Raw genomic sequence first — 24,491 nt, 5'->3', positions numbered from 1 at the left:
TGCCCTTCTCTCCCTCTGTGAGAAGGGGGATAGAGCATTTCTTCTGGGTACACACAGAATGAGCATCCACAGGCTGTCATGAAGGAACAGTGTGCAAAAATTGTTTTGGATACTTGAGGAGTATTCAGGATACTCGGTTGTATTTATGGAAAGAAACAGATTTTGTTTATCTGTAACTGGTCAGATGCTGGGATCTTCGAAGTGGAAGATATCCCCATTCATTGTGTGGGTGTTCATTTTTGATCTAATTTTTGCCAGGGCTGAGCTAGTCAGTAACAGCTTAACCAAAACAACATAAACATCCTGAAAACTAACAAACAAACAAGCAAGCAAGCAAACTCCCAAAGATCCACAGCCACCCAAAACATGACTGCTTCAGAAGTCTGAGAACCATCTCTATGGCATATTAGGAAATGTTCAGAGTGCTCTCAGATCTAAAGAAAACAAAATAAAAAAAGATTTAATAGGGAAAAGCCTATTAAGTCTTATTAACAATGATTTGCATAATAGCAGCAAAACTGTACAAGAGGTTACATGCTCCACACCATGCCCCAGTAACCTGCTCCTACTTTGGATCTCCCAGTCAGGGAATTCTGACAATAACTGCCTACCTGCAAGGGGTTTCAGCTGAAGCCAGTCAGCATCTGGCCTGTTATTTAATTTGTGATCAGAAAGTTTCCTTCCAATTGGTGATTCTTCAGGCTGGGGTTTTTTGCACCATTTCTGCTTACTCTGCAACAGAAAGCAGGTAACATCTGGTTTGTGACAGGACATTGATGGAAATAACAGGAAGTGAACTGCTGTCCAAAAATCTCCTAAATAGATCAAGATATTCTCTCTTAACATGTATGACAGAAATATGTTACCTTCAGAATATTGATCTTTATAAGGCTCAGCAACAATCCCTATTCCAGTGGGAGCTCTTAGCTACTTACCATGGAATCTCACTCCCAAACTCTTACACAGAGATATGTTTCACTTTAGTAAAAGGGGATATTCTGACAAGGATTGCTCTTACACCTCAGAAATGCTTCTATGCAGCTATTAGATTTGTTCAAGAAGGCAAACTTGAAGCAAGAACAGCTCCTCGAATTTGTTCAACTTTTTTTTTGTCACTTTATATTCCTGTAACTTCCTTGTACTTCCCTTTAAGAAAGCAGCAAGCTTTTCTCTATCTGCAGCCTATAGAGCAGATCCCAAGGATTTGCCAGAGCAGCCTAGGGGATTTAATTATTTAATTAATCTCAAAGAAGATATGCACAATGTAACAGTTTTCATCCTTTTATCAGAAGATCTAAGAAATTCCTCCTCCAACACAGAAGATCTTTTGCTGCCTGTCCAGCTCAGACAGCAAGTCTGACATGAAAACAGAGAGGCTGAAAAGTTTTCACAGTCATTTTGGGAGAAGCAAGTTGGAATTTCACCAAAATAATTTTCTCCTCAAAGCTGAATGACAAAGGCAAAGGCTAAAACTGAACTTTCATCCACACTCACACTCCCCAGGGTACTTGCTCTCCTTTTATACCCCTACCATAAATACAGAGTGCTCCCAGCACTAAAAATCCAATCATTTTTTGAGAAACAAGTTAAAATTTGTCAATTTACAGAAAGTAGGTCTGAAAATTGTAGCATTTTTCTGATGTGGAAAACCTAGATACCTGTGTTACACTGGCATTGTTAGGTAAGAGCATACTGCTACATTTCTTGTCAATTGTCTTGACAATTGCTGGCTCTACAACCAGATCTTCCTTACATGATGCTTTCTCCTGTTTTTGAAAAAAAACCCAGGAAGCTTTAGATGCAGCTTCCTCCATCAGATTTCTACACTGTTTTCCCAAGTTCCCTTGTTGAGAAAAGCAACTTCTTTAGGAAAGGGATCCCTCACATAACCAGGCAGAACACAGAGCAGCACCAGCACTTGTTCACAGAGCAAACACAATTCCTCAGCACTCACAAGGTAGCTTTAGGGAACTCATTTTTGAACAGCAAACAATTCCAGCACCTACCTTTTGTTTATTGTAATGTTTGTACATTCTTATACAGTGCTCAATGATGAAGAGAACATAAATGCCTCCAAGTGCCAAGAGCCCTTTGAGCACGGGGTCATTTTCCTCCAGGAAGCCCTCGGCGTGCACGGCGTGCGCGTGGCCGTGCCGGTGCGAGTGCCTGTGCTCGTGCACGTGCCCTTGGCCGTGGTGGTGGCTGTGGTTGTGGCCTCCGTGGGACTGGTGGGAGAGACAACAGTGACACCACTGGGGCAGCCATGACACTAAAGTGGCACTGGGCCAGAAGAAACAACAGAAACCCCCACCCTTTTTTGCTTTTTCTTCATGCTAACACATTTTGTCACGTAAGTTTTTCAATAGATTATTCATTACCCTAATCAGTAAAAAAATTTCTCTGGGAATTTTTTTTTTTTGAGGAGGTAGATTATGAAGCTTCAGCTTTTCTCTCACAATGCTGAAAATGAGACTAACACTCAGAAATATCATAAGGAATACCATTCTTACTCCCCCATTAGCAACCAAGCCTTATGACTTTTTAAACTATTACTGTCAATTACAGCCTAAATTCTGATCTGAAATATGAACTTAAACCTCTGAAACCACAACCAAAAATGCGTATTAGAATTATACAAAGAAAACATGTAAATATTAGTCTTTGTGCTAAACAACTGAGGTAACAGAATTTTAGAAGACACTTCCCCTTTTAAGAATTACAGTACACCATCGTGAATTAAAAGCTGCTCACCTTGCTTGGGCAATTGCTTGATTCAGTACATGAGAGGTTACTTTCTCCCTCAAATATAGCAAGCAGGCAGGTTAATCCCCAGGAAATACTTTTAGGTACTGATACACAGCTATCAGTAAACAAGAGACAGCAATACTGCTAATTTTAAAATACTCTTGTTGGGTTCCTGAGTGTTTTACAATAGTGTGACATCAGTTCAACAATGAATATACAACTACTTTTCCCCTCCTTTTGTTTAGAGAAACACATTCCCTTCCCTTCTGTCAGCAGAAAGTCCCCAAAGTGTTGGTGTCCCTCACAGTCAAGTCTATCTACAGGTGCATCAGTGAACCTTTCTTTATTGACACTATCAAACAATTCCTTGAAAATTCTAGACTCATTTACAATTAAGAATAAAAGGTGAGGAGACCATACTTACATGTGGCAAGAGATGGAGCAGTGCATCTCCACTCATTGTTCCTACAGCCAGAGCTACCAAGAAAGTTAGAAGAAATTTGAAGCACCATTGGTTAATGATGGGAACCAAGATCACACCTAGCAAGGAAAGCAGGCTAATGACGGTGATAGAGATGATACCACAAAACCAGGCTGTGGGAAGAAATGAACACAGAGAGGTTATCAGAACAACACCTGGAAAACTTTTAAGCCTGATTAATGACTTTCAATTATCTCTTAAGAGGGTGACTTTCCTTTAACCTAAGATGTGTGATTGTTCATTGAAAAGGTGCTGAAAAATTTAAAGGCAGTACTGAAGTCCACAGCAAACCAGAACTACACAGGCTTATTCACAGCACAGTACAATGTAGTGAGACATCAGAAGACAATGAGCTAGAAAGAGCCCAGCAATTCTTCCTGATTGTTAGTTCCAGGCTTAGCTTTGCAGCCCTTCATGAAACTAAAAACTAAAGGTTTCATACTGGGACAGAACCATCTCTGCTACTTAACTTACAAGGGTTCTACAAGCACTAATGTGTATGTAACAGTTGTTTTTAATATGCTTCTGATGCAAAATTTTTCTGGATTCTGTATTTCTCCCCATTTGGAATCACATGTTTAGTTTGGCACTGTTTATTTCACCTGGTGCTTTGAAACATACACCTTTATTCATGAGAGGACTCAACCTTCGGCAGAGGAACTCTAAAATCAAATGCTACAATAAGAACTTGAACAGCTGAAAGCAACTTGCTGCCACCAAATAGCAGCATTTATTTCTTCTGAGAATCTTTACTGTTGCCATTAGAAGAAGTGATAATGGGATGTGGTATACCCAACATATTCCTGTTCATGAGGGAAGATGTGAAAATTTCTACGTGACATTGAAAAGAAGGAATTACAAAAGAAACAGATCCTATAAACAAAGAAACATGGCTCTTTCAGTCAGCATTTCACTCTAATAAAGTATTTTCTTTAAGTTTTAGTACAGAGGCTTTGATTTTCTTCCACAGGGTTTTTCCTAACTCCACTTTTAAACAAAAATGCATGTCTACCACATTTTGCCAGCTTTAAGGTAAGTTACAGCTCCTGACTCAGAATCCCTAACATTTCCACATTTCAGAGTACGACCTGACTTTCCTTGCATCTCTGAGGGTCCACAAGTAGGGGAAAACATCCTGGAAAATGGGGCAGGGTATGTGTGAGAGGAGAAGAAAAGAGGAACAAGTGTGTTGTAGCTGCTCAGTGTCAACATGAGGGTGAAACACCCCAAGAATTCTATCTGTACCAAACCCACTATGGAGCAGATTTATACGACTCTGCCAACACAAGTGTGGCTGCTGCAGGCACAGTCTGGTTCAACACCAAAGCTCACAACATCTGCTGCTTTAAATGTTATTTTGGGATATTCATTCTTACTAAATCTGTGGCTGTCATTCCACAACACTGCATAAAAGGAAACAATCCAACTGAAATGCAAGGAGTACAAGACCACATCCACTGGGAGAAAATGACTGGAAAAAGCTTTAGCTAGCATGAAGTGTGCACTGACAGACATGAGTACTGAGACCATAGGAAAAGAGAGTTGGTGGCAAGGCAAAGTCTGCTGTCAGATGAGGAACTGACAAACTGAGGTTGGAAAATGGGAATATGAAAGTAGGTCTAAAGTTGAAGCAGGACCATGATGACCAAAATAGTGCCACAGGTCCCCAGACTGATCCCCAGAGCACTTCAGCACATAGCCTGGACCGAGAGGCTGTGCTGAAAACCCAGCATACATGGAGCTGTCCCTCAGTGCTCAATCAAGCACACATGCACAAGCAGCCCAGATAAAAATGATACAGCCTTTGGGCAGGACACTGCCACGGGGTGGGCACACTGGTGCATGATCAACAGCCTTACATGGAGAAAAATGGAAAGGCTCAAGTTTCATCTATCACAGCAGGGTTGGCAGATACACCTCTGAGGGGCTGGAATACTCCTGTGGATGATACAGGACCTAAACATGGCATCATGATTAAGATAAGGCACATGGGATTAGAACAAGGAATCTGTGCCCCTCTCGGATTGAGCCCCAGGGAGCACTGGCATCTGCACAGGCAGAATTACAGCTGGGACTGATCTGAGACACTTCTCCTCAACAGCTCTAAGCCATCTCCAGCTCTAAACTAAATGCTCCCTGATTACTCATGTGACTTCTACTGGTTCATTCAGTAGCAGGGGGTGCCTTTCCTTTTCAGTTGTTTACGGGCCTCAGTGGTGACATTTCCCCCTCTTCCAGCAGCTACACTGTCAAAGGTCAGTTCTGTGGATAAGCCCTTGAAAATCCTCCATTAGAAGATGTCACAGAACTATCTGTAAATTACAGGAAGAAACCCAACATGGCTTCTTAAGTTTTTGGCCATCAGTTAATTAAATTACCTTGCTTTAGAAAACCACAGTTAGCAGAGGTAATGGAAACCTAAAGGCTGGTATCAATGAACAGAAGCAACACAGGCCTGCTAACATTGATTGAAAGCTTTAACTGAAACTAAACCACAGAAAGCTCATGTTTGAAAGTGACTGGATCCTCCTAACTTTGGTGAATACTTCTATCTAAAACTGTTTATATTAGCTTATAAGGTGAGCACATGCTTTCATTTCAGTAGAGTCCTACAAGCTATAGGTTAAGTTACTCTATGACTGACATTTGCTCTACACCTCCCACAATCCCCACATTCCAATAAGGACTTGTTATTTTTTGATTCACTTCCTTACATAAGAAGGAACAATTATTATTATATCAACTGAAATCTTGCTGTAATTAATACAAGAGAATACAGGAAATTGTAATGAAGAATGATTTATCATTATCTAATCAAGCTGATTTGTTCTGCAGGTTACTATTTGAGAGCCAAATCAATGAGTTAGAACCCAAATTTTTACAGCTAACTGGCAAAGGTGTTATTTATACTCAAGATATCAGATGCCATAAAACATGTTAAATGTTCACAATAAGCTTCACTAATTTTGCAGATTAAGTCTCTTAAAATGTTAAAGGTTCTCAAGCTGAGTTATTAATGAACTCCCTTTCTCATTACAAAAATATAAAATGCAATCTTTTAAAAAGAAGCACTCATCTGTAGAAGCTTCCTAATTAAACTGGTCCAAAGCATGTGCAACATGACAGTTTTGTATAGGGTTTCAACATTTTAATTGGCAGAAAATGCTTAGAGGTGCTCTAGCAATGCTCTTGGGAATCAGGCAGGGGTCAGCTCTTACTACACTGAGACCAGAGCACAAAGCAATTTGCTGTTGTACAAAACACCCACTGTATCTGCTCTATGGCAATCTCTGAGCAGCTAACAAGACAGCAGATGCGTCACTAGAGGAGATTTATCTATAAGAAGTTAATTATTTTAATGACACTGCAATTGGTAAGAAAGATTACCAGCAATGCATTCTTCCCAGCAGTTATTAACATCTATGAGAATGCAGTTATTTCAAGCTTTATTTCTAATGATGCTAATATGCACCTATGTACTAATCAATCCTCACATTACCAATACTTTCATTTTCAAAATATAGACATTATATCTAAGATTTTTTAGATTTTTAATATTTTAATGCAACTAAACATCAACAGTTCCATTATAATTTATGAAAGATAGCAGTGGCAAACATGTGTTTGAAAAGTACATTCAGTTATGAAATAACAACAATGGATTCTACCCTTAGAGTAACTGCTTTAACAGTAGTAAAAATATTTTAACTTAGAACTATGGTGATGAGAGAAGAAGTCTACTCAGTTTTACTCAAGGTACACACAAAAAAAAAATAAAACTGGCAACAGAAGATTTTGATGGAACACTTCTCATGTGCTTAGAGAGAAACAGTCAGAAGAGGGAAGTACCAGAAATGACAATTTAAATGCTCTTGTACTTGCTTATGCCTAATTTTCAAGTTCACCAAAAAATATGCATGTCACTGTCACCAAAAAATGTGCATGTCATTGTATCACTGTGAAAATATAAAAATAGTAAGACCTAAAATCTTATTTTCCAGTGAATGAACTGTGATGATAGTGTTGTTCTCTATTCCTGAATTAACAGGTCCAGGTCAAATTTATTAAGAAATTCAGTGCCAAAGTAACACTGTAACTTTTCAACTTTGAGACAAACATATGGACTGCCTCAGTCCCACTAAGAAAAAAATACACCTACCTGATGCACCTGTTTTATCTTTATTCTCAATTGATGCATTTTTATTTCTTGCAAGATCTTCCAGCTCATCATAATGTACAATACAAAGCCTTCTCTCAATCTGGTAGAGCAAAGCAGGACAGATGTACACGAAGAGCTCAGGAGATATTAGGGAGCTGGCTTCCAGACCATAGTACCGTAGCAGCTGCGTAGCATTTAAGCACTGCGAGCAAATTGTACAAACAAATGAAATATAAAAGCATCTATTTTCATGTATGGAAAATGCAGGATATTATTTGAGAACACAAACAAAGCAGAAACTTTGGTCCAAATGTTCCACCAGTGCTAAAACATGTCTTAAGCTGATCTAAGTGGTTTATGAGAGAAAGAAACAGTAAAAATATCTGCACTGCACACTTGAGTCTCCCAACACCTACATAAGTTTTGATAAATGTCACTGAAAAGCAGTTTCCATATTCTTCACACAGTACAGCAATGGAGAAAAAGCAACAGGTGAAGAGTGGAAAAATGTAAATCCAAAATAGGTTTTTCAACACTTGTGTTTACCTACCAACATTCCGTGTTTTGAGTTTCACTTTTTAATACAGCTTGAAACCTTGAACTCAGCACTCTCTCCATCCTTCTAGTTCAAAATTACGACTTTACAAGGTCCTGCATTTGTAGTTAACTTTTAGTTAGTTTGTAGTAAGGGGAAGGGATTTATGGTGCTGAAGGACAAAAACAGAAGAGCTTCCACCGAGCACAGTGCTACTGAAGCTACACCTGCAATTGCTTCTTAATCTCTCAGGACAAAATCTCTCAGAAATGTGCTGAAAAGATGCAGGTATTCTTGGAAAGAGTGTTTGTGCAGTTTTCAAAAATGTTAGTGATCTCAGATTCAGGAAGAAGTCCAAAAAAGGGGTGTGTGGTGGTAGTATTTTGGAATATTGGGAAGGGGAAAAGCTTTACAGATCAAACTTATACACTGTATTACACTATGGTCCCAAACATGCCTCTCTGTTATTTGTGGGTATGCACCTTCAGTTATTATGTGACAGCACTGAAAGCCAACTTACCAGCTCTGCATGTCACACTCACCTCTTCATGCTTGTGCTCATCCTCACTGTGATCCTTGTGCCCACGTGCCACAGGGAGGGCGTGTTTCCTCACGCTGATCTGCTTGTGCGAGGCCTCTCTCTTGCTGGTGTGGCGGTGCCCGGTGGCAGAGCCCACGCCGCCGTCCTGGTGGCCGTGGCCGGCGGAGCGGTCACCGCCGTGCTCGTGGTGGTGCACGTGCAGGTGAGAGGCGTCGTGGCCGTGGTCGTGTTTGTGCACGCGGTTGTGCTCGTACTGATCGCCGGCATCGTGCTCCGGCGCGTAATCCCACGTGGCGTCTCCCGACGTCTCGCTGATCTTCTTCTGCTTCTTCTTCTGTTTGCGCTGTTTGCGCTCGGGCTGCTCCTGCGTGGTGTTGGTGTCCGTGGCAGGCTCGTGGCTCTGCTCGGCGGGGTCGCCGTGCCCGCCGGCGTCGTGGCGCGAGTGGCGCGTGCCGTTGTGCTCGTGCCGGTGCGCGCGCGGGTGCTGGTGGTGCTGGTGCCGGCGGCTCTGGTTGTGCACGTGTTTGCCCTCCTCCTTCAGCGAGGGCACCGCCGCCTCTCTCTCGGTGTCGCATTTGTGATTTCTCTTTGCAGACGCACCCGCCGTGGTCTGGTTTTCTGAATCTGAGTGGCTGTGAGCATGGTTATGAGGATGAAAATGCTTTCCTTCCTGTACTTCCAAAGCATACAAGTGAGAAACATGATCATGGCCAATATCATCATGATTTATCATCACTACTTTTACCTCTCCCAAACCAAGGCTTATCAACAGTTTTTCCAGGCCAAAAAAAGATAATCTTCCATTTTCACCATAGCGATCAAAAATCTTTTCAATGTAGTATTTTTGTTCATTTTCTGCTTCCAACGTTGAAAATTTACTGGGCATAGATTCTGTTCCTCCATTCTGGAAGTATGATTCATTTGAGATCTGATAGTCATTATGGTCGTGCACACGATCCTTTTTGGGACCGTTGTTGTGTCCATCTCCATGGCAATGATTGCACTGATGAAAAATAAATGTCAGCAAACAAATGATGCAAAATTTTGTGTGCATGTGTACCTTCATCTCTGTTTCCTACAAGAAACACAAAGGGATGCACTTAGCTGCAAAGCAATCTCAGTGTCAATTTATATGGCCTATCAGTTTGGTACTTATGCCAACTGAATCACTCACAAAGCTTTTTAGATATTGGCAATAAAAGAATAGCAATTGCAGTACTTTTACTGCAGAAATTGTGTTAATGTACTTTTCTTATCCCACAGTGAGACAGACTGTGTATTTTAGAGATGTGGTTTTACAAAACCATACTGACAGGAGGTGATGATAAGAAAAAGATTAACAATATTTACAGTCAGTCATATCAGAATATTTTTGTGCATATTTTCAGAGGCATCTATACTTATGATAACCTATAATATTGAAAATCTTGATAAAACACAAGCTACAAAAGAATGAAAATTATTTTAAAATAACAATGCTGTAATTTCCTGTTCACAGGGGTGACAGGCAGGTAATACAGCTGAAAACCCACACACCATTTGTTCTCTTTTTGTGCTGCTGAAGTGCCTCCACTAAACACACACTGCACAATTCCCTGTTTTGAATTCATCCACTATCAATGTACAAATAAGCTGCCATTAACTAACTTCAATGTATTGCTTATATGTTTATATTTTTAGTACTTTTCACTTACATTGGCTTACTGACTTCAAAGATCTATGTAGACAGCCATTTAAAAGTAGGGTTATATGGAAAACATCTGCTTATGCAACTCAAAAAATACTGTTAATGCTGACAACTGTTGAGCTGAAAGCACTTAGGGCTGAATTTTAGAAATTATAGCATTGGGACAATGTGGTTTTCAATTTAGTGTTACATGTAAAAAACTTACAATTCAACACCAGGTTGTGAAGGAGACACTGCAAAAGCTTATCTTGTGTTCATAATTGAAAACAAGTCACCATTTTACACTGCAGCAAATGCAGGCATGTGAGGGGACAGGACACAGGCCAGCTGTGCTTTAAGCTCTTGCCACTCTTACCGGTGGTTTTAGTTCCTGATGTGCACCTTGACTGGAGCTGCCACTGCCCCTCCATTCCCAGACACGAGTGACCTGCTCAGCACATCCTAAGGTGCCGCTGACTCTCACATGAGACAGGTGAAATTTGGTTACCAAGGCCCCCAGAGCTGCTCACTAAAATGTGCTTTGTGAAACTGGCCAGGAAAGTCCTCTGCAGCAAACCATAAACATTTGAAGTCCATCTGACTTTCCCAAAATATCTGTTGGAAGCTCCTATACTTGTAACAAGTCGGCAGAGAAAATGAAGGAACTGCTTTCTAAGGACTTTATATGGCAAATAAATGTGTCAACACAGGAGACTGGGAAAAACCTTTCTCTTGGTAATCTCTACAAATCCAAACTATGAAAGTTCACTTTTTCACTGGAGCTTCAAGAACTTACAAAACTTTTTTAAAAAGCAAAACCCTCTTTTGCAATGCTGTCCCATTTAAAAACATAAGCCCAGAAGAATATCTGGGCTTATGTTTTTAAATGTAAAATGTAGGCATCTGCATCAAAATTAATTCCATGGATGTCAGATAGGTCAATGGCTACTCATTGTACATTAATGCCTTATTTTTATAAACAACTGGTCAATTATCAGTCTGGAATAACCATAGTTTATCTCCAGTTCAGTCCCCTACATTCCAGTTACTGATTTCAGGGCTGGGATAAACTTTTTCAAGTAGTTCAATATGGTAAGTTCACCCCCAAAATTTCCTGAAATATTATTTTCATGTATTAATATATATATAAAGTAATACTACTTTTGTAGGTAAGAAACCTTTTCTCCCCCTTTGCCACATACTGGTAATACAATCAGAACAAGCAAAGTTAAATAATTCTCATTTAAACAAGCATGATCCAGACTAAAATATCTCTACCAAGAAATTCATGACTAAAGCATGCTCATAATCCTTTTCACAACCTCATGATCTTTTCCATGTGACTGTCTCATACAATACTACTAATACATTACTTGGAAACTTAAGTCATGCATCCCTAATTGTGGTGTTTAGCTTTGAATGGTACCTTTTCTCCATGCCCTAGTGGTTAAAATAGTTTGCAACCTATGACTGTGATTCGTTGCTGAAAAACAAGAGCTGATCAGTCTCAGAGCAGTTTCAAAATCAATTACTTGTCTGTTTTCAGTTAAAACAGTAATAACCCTACCACAGTATTTTTGATCTTCTATTGTATAATATTCTCTATCTTCCATTGCAAATCTTGTTATGGAACAGATAATTAAAAAACAAATGTTCACATAATAAAAAATTTCCAAAAGAACAGCCAGAAAGAATTAATTCTTTCTTTTTAAATGAGCTTCATTATTCTCTAGGCAACTGTAAATACCTGTCATGTTTAACCTGTCAGGCAGCACTCGTGTATAATACTGGAAAGCTGAAGTTCTGTACACTTCAGTGGCACAAAATTGTGTATAGCTGATCTCATTATAGGAACATTAAGACTCTCAAATCCCCCAAGAGAATATGGAAGGGCAGCCTGAGGAGAAGGCTACACCAAAGTTGAGAAAGACTCTGCCTATTACTGCTGTCAGCCTTAGCCTGATTCTGTTCACTGTTTGATTCCCTGCTGCCTGCCCTGCACAGCTCTGAGGGGCAGAGGAGGGAGAACAGCTCTGAGCTGTGGGTCAGTGAAATACAGCACCCCTAAAGGGCAGGGCTGAACCAACAGCACCTGCTGCACCTCCCTGAGCTGCAGGGACAACCAGCAGAGTCCTTCTGACACCTCAGGCAGCGGGACAGCCCCCACGCCAAGCTGCACGATTAGAAGGTGTACGTTTGCAGGGGGGCACAGATCAGGTGTGTCCCAGCAGAGGGCATTTCAGGAAGGCACACGATGCTGCCATCCTGGGGCACCCATCCCCTCCCCACACTGCAGTGCAAGAGATCATTCCCAGCACATGGAGAACTGACTGAACTCCCACACACACCGAGCCTTCAGGTGCAAGCACATGGGCAGTAGTGCCATGGAAAACTCAGCACATCTCCGTGCAAACCACTCGCTGCCTAGCATGTTTCAGCTACTTAAACAAAGGCATCAGTCATCAGAGTTGGGTTTGGTTTTGTTTCTTTTAAAATCTTTCTTTCATTCAATGTCCCTTGGATTTCTGAAATTTATCTACAGTGCTTACTATCTATTTCAACTGTTCTTTTTACATAGCACTTTATGCCTTAAAGCCTGGCATATAATTTGTGGGGACATCTTTGTTTATTTATCACTGACTGTTTCACTGAGACTAGAAAACTAGTTCAAGAGTTAGGCTGTACTTTGAAACAACAAACTTGGATTCAAATAATGCAGTCATACAAAATTCAAACTGAAATGAAAGCCACATCTGTTATTCCAGCACTTGCAGCCCACGCAGTACAGCATTTTTTCTGTGTACAATGCTGACAAGAATATTTTAAGTGCCCAACTTTCTTCCCCCTAACCCTTTTCGTTGTGTACTCCCAACAATTTTAATAACCTGAAATATTTGTAATATAAATGCACTGATTTCTTCCCTTCCCACGCTCCTTCCCAAGTAATTTCAGTTTCACTCCCTTGTTGTTTAACTTTCTTATCCGTGTTTTCTCTGAAGAATGTTCTGCTCATCTATGAAAAACATCTTTGACTCCTCTAAGTTACTCAGCTTGAATGCCACAGAGAGGAAAGTGCCTTAGCAAGATTTCATGGACTTCTACGAGTTCCACACCAAACACATGCTCCAGCTAAGCCAAGAGAGAACCCAGAGAGACAAAGAGGTGCTAAAAATAAGGACAAAGCCATATTTTTACCAAACTAAACATTCTCACTGTGAGGCAGGGCAAGTTCAGCACTTGTGTAATTCATTTCTATTAGGAACTTCTCAGAGTAACGGCTCTATGAGAAATGCCAATTTCTTAAAAAAGAGAAATATTCCTTGAAATAATTATTGACTACACAAAGACAGTTTTTCTTTCAAGTGCTAGAAATTTAACTGCTTTTCTATACTGCAGGTATTCACTCCAGTGTATGTGCAGGAGAGATGTATGCAGCTTCCCCCCATCCTGAACAGTGCAACACTTCATAAAAATATTCAGTTAAAAATAAAAAGGCTGGAATCTGAAAATCCAGATGAACCTACTCTATATTTTTTTAATTTCACATTTTTAACAAATACTAGAATACAAAATCCTATTAATCTAGCACACATTTTTAAGGTAAGTTTTTAAAAAAATTAATGTGAAATTAATATATTGTTGTTACTGAAAGACATTTTAAGAAAGCCATAAACACATTTTAACTAAATAATAACAATCTGTTTTTGTTTTATCAGTCTTAAGCCAACAGTAGCTTCTGCTAACGGAAACAGGAAAACATGCTACAGATCAATAAAGTTGAAATTAACCATTTCTAACTTCAGTTCTCACCCATCTCCTGTACTTTCTTCCTTCTTCAATTTCAGTGAAACAGGTTTATGGATCTCAGTGAAACAGGTTTGTGGATTTCAGTGAGCCTCATTCATTTGAAAACCTACAGCCCAGTAGGAGGGGCACTTTGTAAGAAGAGAGCATTAACTAACTGATCCAAGCCCTGTTTGCCAAGTTAATACCAGGTAAGACTTACAGAGTACAGAAAGCATTTATGCATAACTGAACACACCATGAATACTTCCTAAAAATCTGAACTGTGAAGTATTTGAAAAGCCAAGTCCCAAGTGTAATAAAATGATCTTGAACTAATACAGTAGCAATCTACCAGCTCAGTTATCCAGAAAGGAGCATTTATTCTGAACATAAGAAAACTGGAGAGCCTTCTTCAAAGGGTCAGTTATTTGTAAGAAATTGCTGAGTACAGGATCCTTCTCAGAGCTCAAGATAATATAAAAACTTCAGAATACTTGGAAGTTCTGTAAGTACTAGTTCTGCTCACCAAGAATTAATTTGCAGTCTTTCATATATAAATTGGATGTAGTCCATGAAACACCTATTAATGCACAGAATTTATAACAGAGCCAATTTGCTTTTGTGCCAATATTCTGTATTGAATATACTGTTCCATTAGATCGTATTAAGATACCAGCCAGCACTTGTAAGATTGAAATACTTGAAAAGATAAACCACTTACAGCTGCATTTTAATACTTCATTTTTCTTCTGAAAGTAAGCAAACTGTTTTGGTTACAACCAAAGATGAAGTTCAACAAATATTTTAAGATGGTGTTGCACTTAAAGCAGCAGTGCTGCCCTCCCCCACTGCTTCACTCTCTCGTTCCCATGCCCACAAAACCATTTTTGGACACCAGCACATTTGTTTGCTGATCTGTTCACTGTGCAGCTGTACAACTACATTCTGCTGAAAAAAAGCCTAGAAAAAGAAAAAAAAAAAAGATTATTTTCATGACAGATTACTTTTCCTATCTGGCTCACTGCACAGCTGCACAAAGACCACAGTCCACACAAAAAAAAGAGCCACCCAGCTTTAGGTGGGAGCACCAGTCACTGATCTGGTTGATCTGCACTCTAACAGAACATTCTGAGAGAGCACAAATAAAACAACTGGCCACCTCAAAATGCACCTCAAATAACATTGAAACTTATTTCCTGCTGAACACTATTTGAAAATAATTTCTCCAACTTTCCCTTCAGAACAGAATATAACAATATTTCTAATAAAGTGTTAAAACCAGTTGCAGTACTTTTATTCTTATAACTTACACCACTATCCTTGCACTACATTGTAGTACTTGTGGTATGTTAGAAGGCATAAAAGGCAAGTCTTTGATGAGTGTTTAATACCTACATCTTTATAATAAACCTCTCTTCATCACTGCTACAATCAGAAAAGGAATTATGTATGCCCACTGCTATGCCAATGACTTATCTCACTTGCAAAAAACCAGAAAAATAAATTTAGAAAAGCTGTCAATTATGAAGTCCACTCAAACATGAGACTAAAGCAAACTTTTACATGTGCTATGCCAAGTTAGTGCCTGATTGTGAAGGCCATTCCTAGAACAAAGAGGTTTCAAATTATATACTATTGAATCAAATCTGTATTTTTAAATAATGAACTGACATCACACTTTTCTAAGGTGTCCTACCAACAAGCCACTCAAATTCTTCTTAGCAAAGTTACTCAGTCAAGAGAACAAACCAGGAGAACTGCTACTCTTAGAGAGCAGGCAGCTAGCAACTGGAACCAGTGACACTTGAATTAGTGAGCTTCCAGATGTGTCTTTGTTCAGTAATTGTGGGAGACAAAGGAGTTTGTGAAGGTGTCCTGGCAGATTCAGAAGTAACACTTATCCAGTCTGACACAGGAATAAAATAGCAGTACATATTTCAGCAGGCAAATCCACCAACGAAATGCCCAGCTGAACCACTTAGTGTCATTTTCATCACATATCCAGGTGAGACCCCAACAGAATTCATGCCATTTCCCTGCCATCATTTATTTGAACCAGGATTATTCTGAAAGATCTACCTGGCTACTCATTACAGGTTTGTGTAGTGATGGAGGCAACCATTTAAACTGATACAAATACTGACTGGCTTTAAGAATCACTCACCACAAACAGTAAACCTTTCTTAGCGAGGTATTAGCTCAGAAGTTTAAGATGAAATAATGAAAACACAGTATTCAATACCCAATATTACTCTTAGTGCAAGATTAGAGACAGAAGAGGGGCAAGGAAGCACAATATTACTGGTAATATATGAGGCAGAAATATTAAGGGTCTGGCATTGCTTATTGTCAAGGGAAGTCAAACTGAAGCAAATTGTAACTGCATGCCCAGAACAAAAACCCGCAGAGCACGTGAGGCATCATTCTGGTACTTCACTCCTATTCAATCACTGCTTGACTGAATACAAGGAACTCCTGTATGACACTTTTCATAGGATATGGCAAAACTCAGCAAAAAATGTGGGGTTTTCCCATTGTAGAGATACATTCCTTTCATGTGTAGAACAATGTACTCCTCTAGGTGTTTCACCATGAGAATATTTTGTTTATAAAATATAATTAATCCTTTGTCTTTGCTGAGTTACTGTTAACAATTAAGCTATGGTGATGGAGAAAATTCCAGTAAATTAATTTATTTATAGGATCTCTCAGGATTTTCCACAAATATGTGGCAATCCACCTTTCTCAACTTTATTTCTGTTTTAAGAACTCAACAACAGTACAATACAAGGCAAAGTATCATCTTCAAAGACTGGGACCAAAGTATTTTACATCACTCAGCATAACTGTTTACTGCAATTAATTTGAATCACAGAGCTTGATACAAGGGAAACAACAATAATTTGCTATACTTGCTGCATTGTTATTAAAGCATCTCATCTTCATCTGTTCTTTCAGGAGTCAGCATTAACCCCTCACATTCCTCTCCCTACTACTGAACATACATAGTTAGCAGAAGCCAGTGTAAGAATTTTTGCCTAAAGCCACTAAAAATGAACTTGTGTGACTCTGTATCACACTCTGCAAGACACAGATACATAAATTTAGACTAAACACTTTAGAGAACTCAGTATCTTATCTGGAGTACAAACACAGCAACTCAGTGAAAAAATAACTAGTTATGGGCATAATACAATGAAAAGCAACATTTTGTATATACATCCTGCTGCAGCTACTGAGTATTTATTTACTGAATGTATGGTGTGGGAGCAAGTGGACCCTGTTAATATAATGCAATGCCTCTGCTGGACAATTGCCTCAAAGCACAGTTCAGAACAGCAAGGATGGAAATCTATCCTGTTTATGTATTGTAGCAGACATCAAATAAATAGGAATATTTTATATTTAGATTAAAAAACCTAGTACTGCAAGGCAACCACGTTATTTTGCAACTGAGATACTGTCTTCTAGAGGCAGATGTTCAGGTCAGCACAAAAAATGCTGCTATATTCTGCAAACAGCACCAGACAATACATATGGCCTATATGACACTGTTTGCATTCCATGGATCAAAGTGTTTATCAGGGCAGTGGAGCCCTGGTGGAAAGAGGCCTTCCTTGACAGGAATGGTTACAGGAACTGCACAGAGCCCTGGGAAGTAATGCAACCATCATGTGAAACACAGAGTGCAGTCTGCCACTTGGCAGTGAAGCAGCTTTTCTGGACTGCTCTGTACAAGATATGAATGAAGCAGGACTGAGAAGCAGCCCTGGTTCACTGCTCCCCCTTGCAGGAACACTCACTTGGGACATGACTGGGGATTGAATTCAACTGCCAGCTGTACAAATGACATATGGCTATCATGAACAGTCCTAGATGGAATTCAGTGCTACTCAATCCTATTTAAAATGCAAATCAGTATTAACAAAGATATTGCTCAAAAAAAATCCATAAAAAGAATGTCTACTGAGACTACCTTGAGGATTGCATACACTTTTCCTTTGTTTTTCTTTGCTGCTCCAATCTCAGTATGGTTGCATGCTATTATCAGCAATTAGCTTGGTTAAAGGGTAACTATAGATATCAAATCACCAGGTGTAAATAATTTATCATTTACAGTTATCTTTGAGAATTCAAGGTATCATTTTTGTCCATTAATAATCATCACCCTAAGGAGCTATTTATGAATGTAGTGCAAGTCAGGTAATCTAGAGACCTGCATCTTCACATATGAATTGTATGACAACCCCTGCCTGTAATTCATGTTGGATTACAGTGGTCTTTACTAGGAGCTGCAATCGGTAACTAAAGCATTTATAACCTACATGCAGAAACACTGCACAAAGTCCCTGTTTATTGTATTTACAATTTTATACAGATTCTGCATGAAACTTCTTTCACACATTCTTAACCTGAAGAGCATTTTATCTCACATATGCATTTTATCTTATCTGACCAACCTCAATGGAGATTGATGACTTTCAGACATGATCAGTTAGACAGCAGCTTCCAGTATTCCAAAGACTTTCTCCCAAAGCTAGATTGGTTCAGCTATCTCAGTGACTTCAGAACTGTGTCTTTATCACTTAAGATATTATTCAGACTTATTCACACTTATTCAGAATTGTGCTTATCAATTAAGCACCAAATTGAATGCTTATACAATTTCCTGTGCCTCTTAACAGTTCAGAAACTCTTTCTGGAGTTTTAAGTTCTCTCTGAATATTTCACATCTTGTACAGACGTGCTACTTGAATACTGACTTGTGACTGTCAACACAGAACAAAAAGAGGGGCAGGTTTCTCTCACAGACTTCATGAGGCTACAGAGAAGGTGACAGCCAGATGAGAATGAAGCTCCTGGTCACTGAGAGAAAGGCCAACAGCTGAGTCATTCCTGCTCTGCGGCAATGGAAAAAGCAGCCAGGAAATGGAAAGAGAGATGAGGCAGCACAATGTCAGAGGAGAGCATTTCCAGTCTCATGAATCATGTCCCCCAGCATGGGTGCAACACCCTACATATAATTCCAACATCCCCTTCTTCTCAGAAACTTTTCAGACTGACATCAGCAAACCATCATCTTCCAAGTCTTTAATGCTGCTTTCCAGCTTTCTGGGTATTAAAACCTGTACAGACTTTGCACTATCACAGAGGTAACAAAAGTGACTTCAAACAATTATTCTTTAGCTTCTTTACTCCTCAGATTTTTATTACATCCAAAAAGCCTGGAGCAATGGCACTGACTCAACAGCACTAAAAGATTGTGAATAGGGGGACTGACACAGCACATACCTTTCTCTCCTTTAGGAGGTTACACCATGGCAGGACATGGTTTCCAGCATTTCAATCAGTTTTTGAAATTTAGGAAAAAAAAGGTTTTATTAGCTTTGCCTAAGTGGTACACATTTCCTTACCAGACCTTATTAGGTGTATTTCAAGTAATATCTCAGCTGTAATTAAAGAATGATGTAAGAGCAGTCGTAATTCTTTCTGCATTAAGTGTTACTTCAGGCCTTTATCAGGAAGATAAAATTACTAGTTTCATTTAAGATAACTTCAGTAGCCCACCCCCAAAGATAATACTTTTCAGATGATAAAATTGTTTTAAATAATTGCTCTCTAAATTAAGTTGGACTCCCACAGTAAACCAGGAAGTTATACAGATTTTCTTCACCATTAGAATAGAAATTGCTTCCCGAAAGGCATATATTCTCCTAAGGAACTCACCCTGCACCTAAAGCTCAATCCTGTGAAAAAATACCTGCCCAAGGAACAGAACTGCCATTAAACTTCTCTGAAACTTCTGCTGACATTTTTAAATGTGTTACAAGAAGTCAAGACACATTTGACAATTCTGAAAACACCCTAAAAAATAATATGCTGTGAAATACCAAGGGTTCTGACATCACTGATCATCAAACTGAGAAGAAAATGGAATGAGGTTTTCTCATTCTAGTATCATTTTCACTGCTGACACATGCAGTTATGTCTGTCCATTAGTTTGTACAGATGCCACCATCCTTTCACCAAGTTTCACTGCAGTAAATGACCAAATTGTAACTTGCAGAAAAACTTTAATAGAGTTTGGCTTTTAAGTAGCTTTTGTAATTTTAATCAGCAATTCCATCTGATGAAAACATGTAAATGTTCTCAAATTTATTTACTTCATCACTGATTTATCAAGTGCCTATCACACATTCAAAACAAACTTCCACTTCTGTAAAAACTGTGACAGAGACAGGAATAAGTCTTTACAATAGGCACAGTCATGATCAAACGACATTGAAACTGGAGAGCAAAGGCAAACAAGTCCAAACACACTTCCTTTAGGACTATATACGAGCTTAAGTCAGTGTGATCTGGGCACTACTTAAAAAGTCTCTTCAGACTTGAATCAGCCACTACTTTGCAGAAAATGTATTAAGAATAGAAGAGTAAATTAAAGCTGCTTGACTTACTTAGTGAAGACCAGGAAGGAAACCTATTCCATGTTGGATACATTAATTTTGCCATACCTATATATATATATATATTTATCTCACTGTCAAAGTAATGGTGGTCATCATGTGCTTTTTTACGTCAAGTAAACTTTCTAGAACGTGTCTGAATTACCCTGATGATCCAATTTAATGAAATTATTTTCATGCAATGGGAAAAACATCAATTAAGACAAAGCCTGTGAGCATATTTGAATAACTTTAAACCACAGCTCTGCTGTAATTGCACATTTTATGACTGACTGGATATATGCTGCAAACTTAATACTTGGGTTTTATGTAAGCCAACCTGGAAAGCACAAAGACCTACAGATATTAACTGAAACAAAGCCCATTTTTTTGGAATTTTTTTTTACGTAGCTAGAATCTCCAGTCATACTGCCTATTCCAGATAGGTAACAGTGTATAACAACCCCTCTGCACCCACCCATGGACACTAACGTAATGCCAATATGGAACTGCCACCATTAATCTCATCAAACACACACAATTAATTCAGTCTGTCCATCTATCTAGACCCTATTCTCCTTTAGAAATAGATTGCATGGCTGCATACTTTTTTACTCCAAACTATGAGCTAAAAGCAGTCTAAAATAAAAATGGTGCAGGACACCACCACTAATAAATGGTTACTTTAACCATTAATTTAGCACAAGAATTTAGCTGGTAAAGTACAGTGACACTGATCAATGTTGTTGGGGACCTCAGTGTTTTTTCCAGTTCTTGTATTACATGACCACGCCAGACTATTAGCCTATAGAGCAACCATTAGTCCCTCACTTTGGAGTTACATACTGTGCCTCAGTCCCAATTCCTGTTTCCCTACCATCTGAAGCAAAGCACATTATTCGGCAGAGGAAATCAGACTGCATTCTCTGTTAAAGTCCAATTAAAAACCCTCATATGATACCTTTTTAATATAGAAAGTTTTCTATTTTTATGTCACTGTGTCAGTTACTACTACCCAAAGGGATACAAGAACATACCCACTGGAACATGCCAGGAATTACTTTTGTTAACTAGATGACAACTGCTTCCGCTCGTCTGAAAACTAACCAGGTCTTCCAGTGTGCATTTCTCAGTTCTGTATCAGGCTCGAGGTTATCACAGGCTCCCTTGGTGTTATGGTACAAGATCCTACCTTAATAAAAAAAACACATTATGATTGCTACTTACACACATACAGCGTTACGAGTGCTACAAACCAGAAGTATTTCTACTCACGCAACTCTTGTTCAGAGAGTTTTATCAACTAGCAGGCATGAACACTTCTACAAAGAGGCCCAAAAATGACAAAGATTGCTAGAGATTTTAAAGAGCAATTTTATTCCGCAGTTTCAACGTTAAGTGGGTATTTCCAAAGAACGCAGCATAAGCAGCAGAGATGGTCGAGAAAAGGAAATCAATGTTTTTCCCTCATCACTTCTGTGTCTGTACAGCACAGCGACAAAGCCTCCTGACCCTTTCGCCCTTACCCTTATTTAAGGTTACGTGCGGGTTACAGCCCGAGTGATTTTTCCTCAGCTGTTAGCGCTAAATCCCAGCCGTAAGCCCTGCAAGATTTAATGGCCTGGCTTAGTTCATCACCCACCGTCCCAGACTGTCCGCAAACACCGCCAAGTCCTGCGGGCTCCGCACGGCTCCCGCACGGCGCTGCCGCCCCGCACACCCGCAGCGCCCACGCCGGGCGGGCAGGGCCGGCTCCTTCCCCCCGCACCCGCGGCCTCCACGTGGCCGCACCGAGAGCGAGTGAACGAGCGAGCTCGGCAGGGCCGGGGCGCGCCCAAAGCCGCACGCCCGGCAGGAAGGCTGCCGGAGGGAAGCGGCAGAGCGGGCACCGTGCGGCTCGAACCCGCCGGGACACGGGGCCCATCGCACCCCCCGACCCCCGCCGCCCCCCTTTCTCTCTCCGCCCGAGCAGCCCGGGCAGCCGCAGCGCCGCGGCCACGTCCCGGGCCGCCCGTTCTGGGCGCGGGGGCGGGGAGGATTTACCTGCCGCATGGTCGCCTCACGAGCAGAGGAAGAAAGGGGGTGGGGGGATGCGCCAGGGCCGCGGCGGCGCCTCGCGCTCCGCCTCGGGGGGAGCCCGGGCGCGGCCCCCCCGCCCGCCGCCCCCCGGCCCCCCGCGCGCACCCCGCGGCCTCGCGCCCCGCCGCCACGTGATGAGGCGGCCGCGCCGCCGCGCGCCCCTCTCGCCGCTCCGCATCGCGGGCGAGCCGCTGTCCGCTACCGCCGCTCGGTCCCCGCCGCGGCTCCTCGCCCGCACCGCCGCCCCCCCGCCCCGGCGCGGCCCGGGCCGGCCGCCACCCGCTCCGCGGCGCCGGGCGGCTGTGGGGGAGGGCATGTAAACAAATGGGGTTTTATAGCTACCTCACTCGAGTGCCGTGTGCATCTCCCTCTCCGCTCGGTACCAAACCGCCGCGGCGCCTCCTCCTCCTCCTCCTGCCGCTCCGCCGGCGCTATTCACAGAGCCGGCTACGCCGCGCTCGCCCTGCACACGCGGCCCCGCAGCCCGCGCTGCCCAATGCGCAGCCATTTCCTCCAGCGCTACGAAAGTGGCGTAGCGGCCCTGCCCGCCCGCCCCTCGCTGCGGCGGCTCCGCGCACGGCCCGGCCATGGCCGCGGGGCCCGGGAGCGCCGGAGGGAGCGCGGCGGGCCCGGGACAGCGCGGCTCTGTCCCGGCCGAGGGAGCCCGGCCTGCGGGACCGGGGCCGAGCTGCCGCCTCTGCAGCCGCCTCGGGAGAGGGTTCGTCTCTCCCCAACAGAGAGCAACAACAGGGTATTCGTACCTTCCTATGGAGCTGCCTTCCTACGGGGGTACCTTTCTGGGCCGAGGTGGGCACTAACCCCCGTTTATTGCACTCCACAAACTCCTGTCAGGCTCGCTCAGGCCCCCAAAGCCTGTGCAGGCAATGAGCGTCTCCCATGGCGCGGTGGAGCCCCTCGTCACGACACACTCCATTCCTAGACAACAACTACAGAGCTAAATAAAGCCCCCAAACCAAACCTTAGGTAAATCAAAACCCTCGCTAGCTCAACGCCGAGGATCAGGGGACATTTTGGTTTATAACGTAAGCCCTACAATATAGTGGAGTCTTTCACAACAAATCATAGTTTAAAATAGACCAGCATGTTTTGTAATGGTTATTTATAGGAAGCACGTTCAAAGGCTGAAGCACAGTTATAGGAACGTTTCAGATAAGTTTTAGGCGGTTTCATTTTTCTCTTGGAGAAATTCGCATACAATTTTCACGACATTTTCCTCCAAAAAATAGCTAGTGTTTCCTTTGCAGGCTTCAATCTGGAAGAAGCCTGCAGTGTATCTAGAATGTATCTAGAAGCAAAGCGACCTTCCCTCTCTTTGTTAAGGACGCACACATTTTGCTTTTAGATTCTTGTATTACTGAATGGAACTAACCTTTTTATTTCTAAAAATGTTCCTTTGTTAAACCACATGATTCACACCAGCACTACCTTAAGTCTGGCCTGGCAGAGCCAGAGCCCTGTCCTATCCTGTCCTAGTCATGTCTGAAGTCCAGGGCATACCCCATGGTTATCCCCTCCAAAAGCCTCCAAAGTTACATGATTTTTCCTTGGTGACATGTAAAGGATTACTTCTATTTGTTTAGCAACCAAAAGAAAGTTGTTACCTTTAAGAGTCCAAAAACCACATAAGCGTTAAACTGAAGTCACGGTGAGAGAGAAAACCAGAGTAAACTTCTCTAAATATGATAAATGTCCATTATAATGCAGCTACTGCAGCAAACAAAGACATGTAGACCTCTCAAATGACCTAAGAGCACATCAGCTGTGTGCATTACACTACACCCAATTTTTTAGTATGTGATGCTGAATCTTTTCTGAACTTTTCTGATTAGTCTCTTATTTATCCATGAGGTTCATGTCTCAGTAACAGAATTGATAATTTCCTATCTCCTCCAACATAATTTTCTCTCTTTAGTATTTATTTTTTGGGAAAAAAACCCCAACCATAATCCCTCCCTCATTTTTTGCTATATGTCTTACCAAGTCCATCACTAGAATATAAACCATACTAGTCCAATGTCAGTGGCTCACATCA

General features: G+C 41.2%; 1 protein-coding gene across 10 annotated transcripts in view; it reads right to left on the bottom strand.

The window, feature by feature from the left end:
• Positions 1-24,491, bottom strand: part of SLC39A10 (solute carrier family 39 member 10) — a 216,113-nt gene that overhangs the window by 9,421 nt on the left and 182,201 nt on the right. For 2 of the 10 annotated variants that reach the window (XM_071434534.1, XM_071434536.1), the window contains exons 1-6: positions 21,397-21,551; positions 8,463-9,536; positions 7,386-7,587; positions 3,170-3,339; positions 2,007-2,225; positions 612-732 (exon numbers count right to left, since the gene is read on the bottom strand). In XM_071434534.1, coding sequence (XP_071290635.1) covers positions 612-732; positions 2,007-2,225; positions 3,170-3,339; positions 7,386-7,587; positions 8,463-9,536; positions 21,397-21,408 — 1,798 coding nt within the window. In that variant the 5' untranslated portion in view covers positions 21,409-21,551. Of the gene's footprint in view, positions 1-611; positions 733-2,006; positions 2,226-3,169; positions 3,340-7,385; positions 7,588-8,462; positions 9,537-21,396; positions 21,552-22,402; positions 22,751-22,780; positions 22,946-23,199; positions 23,401-24,491 lie in introns of those variants that run through there. The other 8 variants (XM_071434539.1, XM_071434540.1, XM_071434541.1 and 5 more) reach the window with 7 other exon arrangements.

Source organism: Agelaius tricolor, unplaced genomic scaffold, assembly GCF_023055355.1.
Source record: "Agelaius tricolor isolate 1412-34295 unplaced genomic scaffold, bAgeTri1.0.p SCAF_10, whole genome shotgun sequence".
In the NCBI taxonomy this organism is placed as follows: domain Eukaryota; kingdom Metazoa; phylum Chordata; class Aves; order Passeriformes; family Icteridae; genus Agelaius; species Agelaius tricolor.
This window is presented reverse-complemented; position numbering and strand designations above follow the sequence as displayed.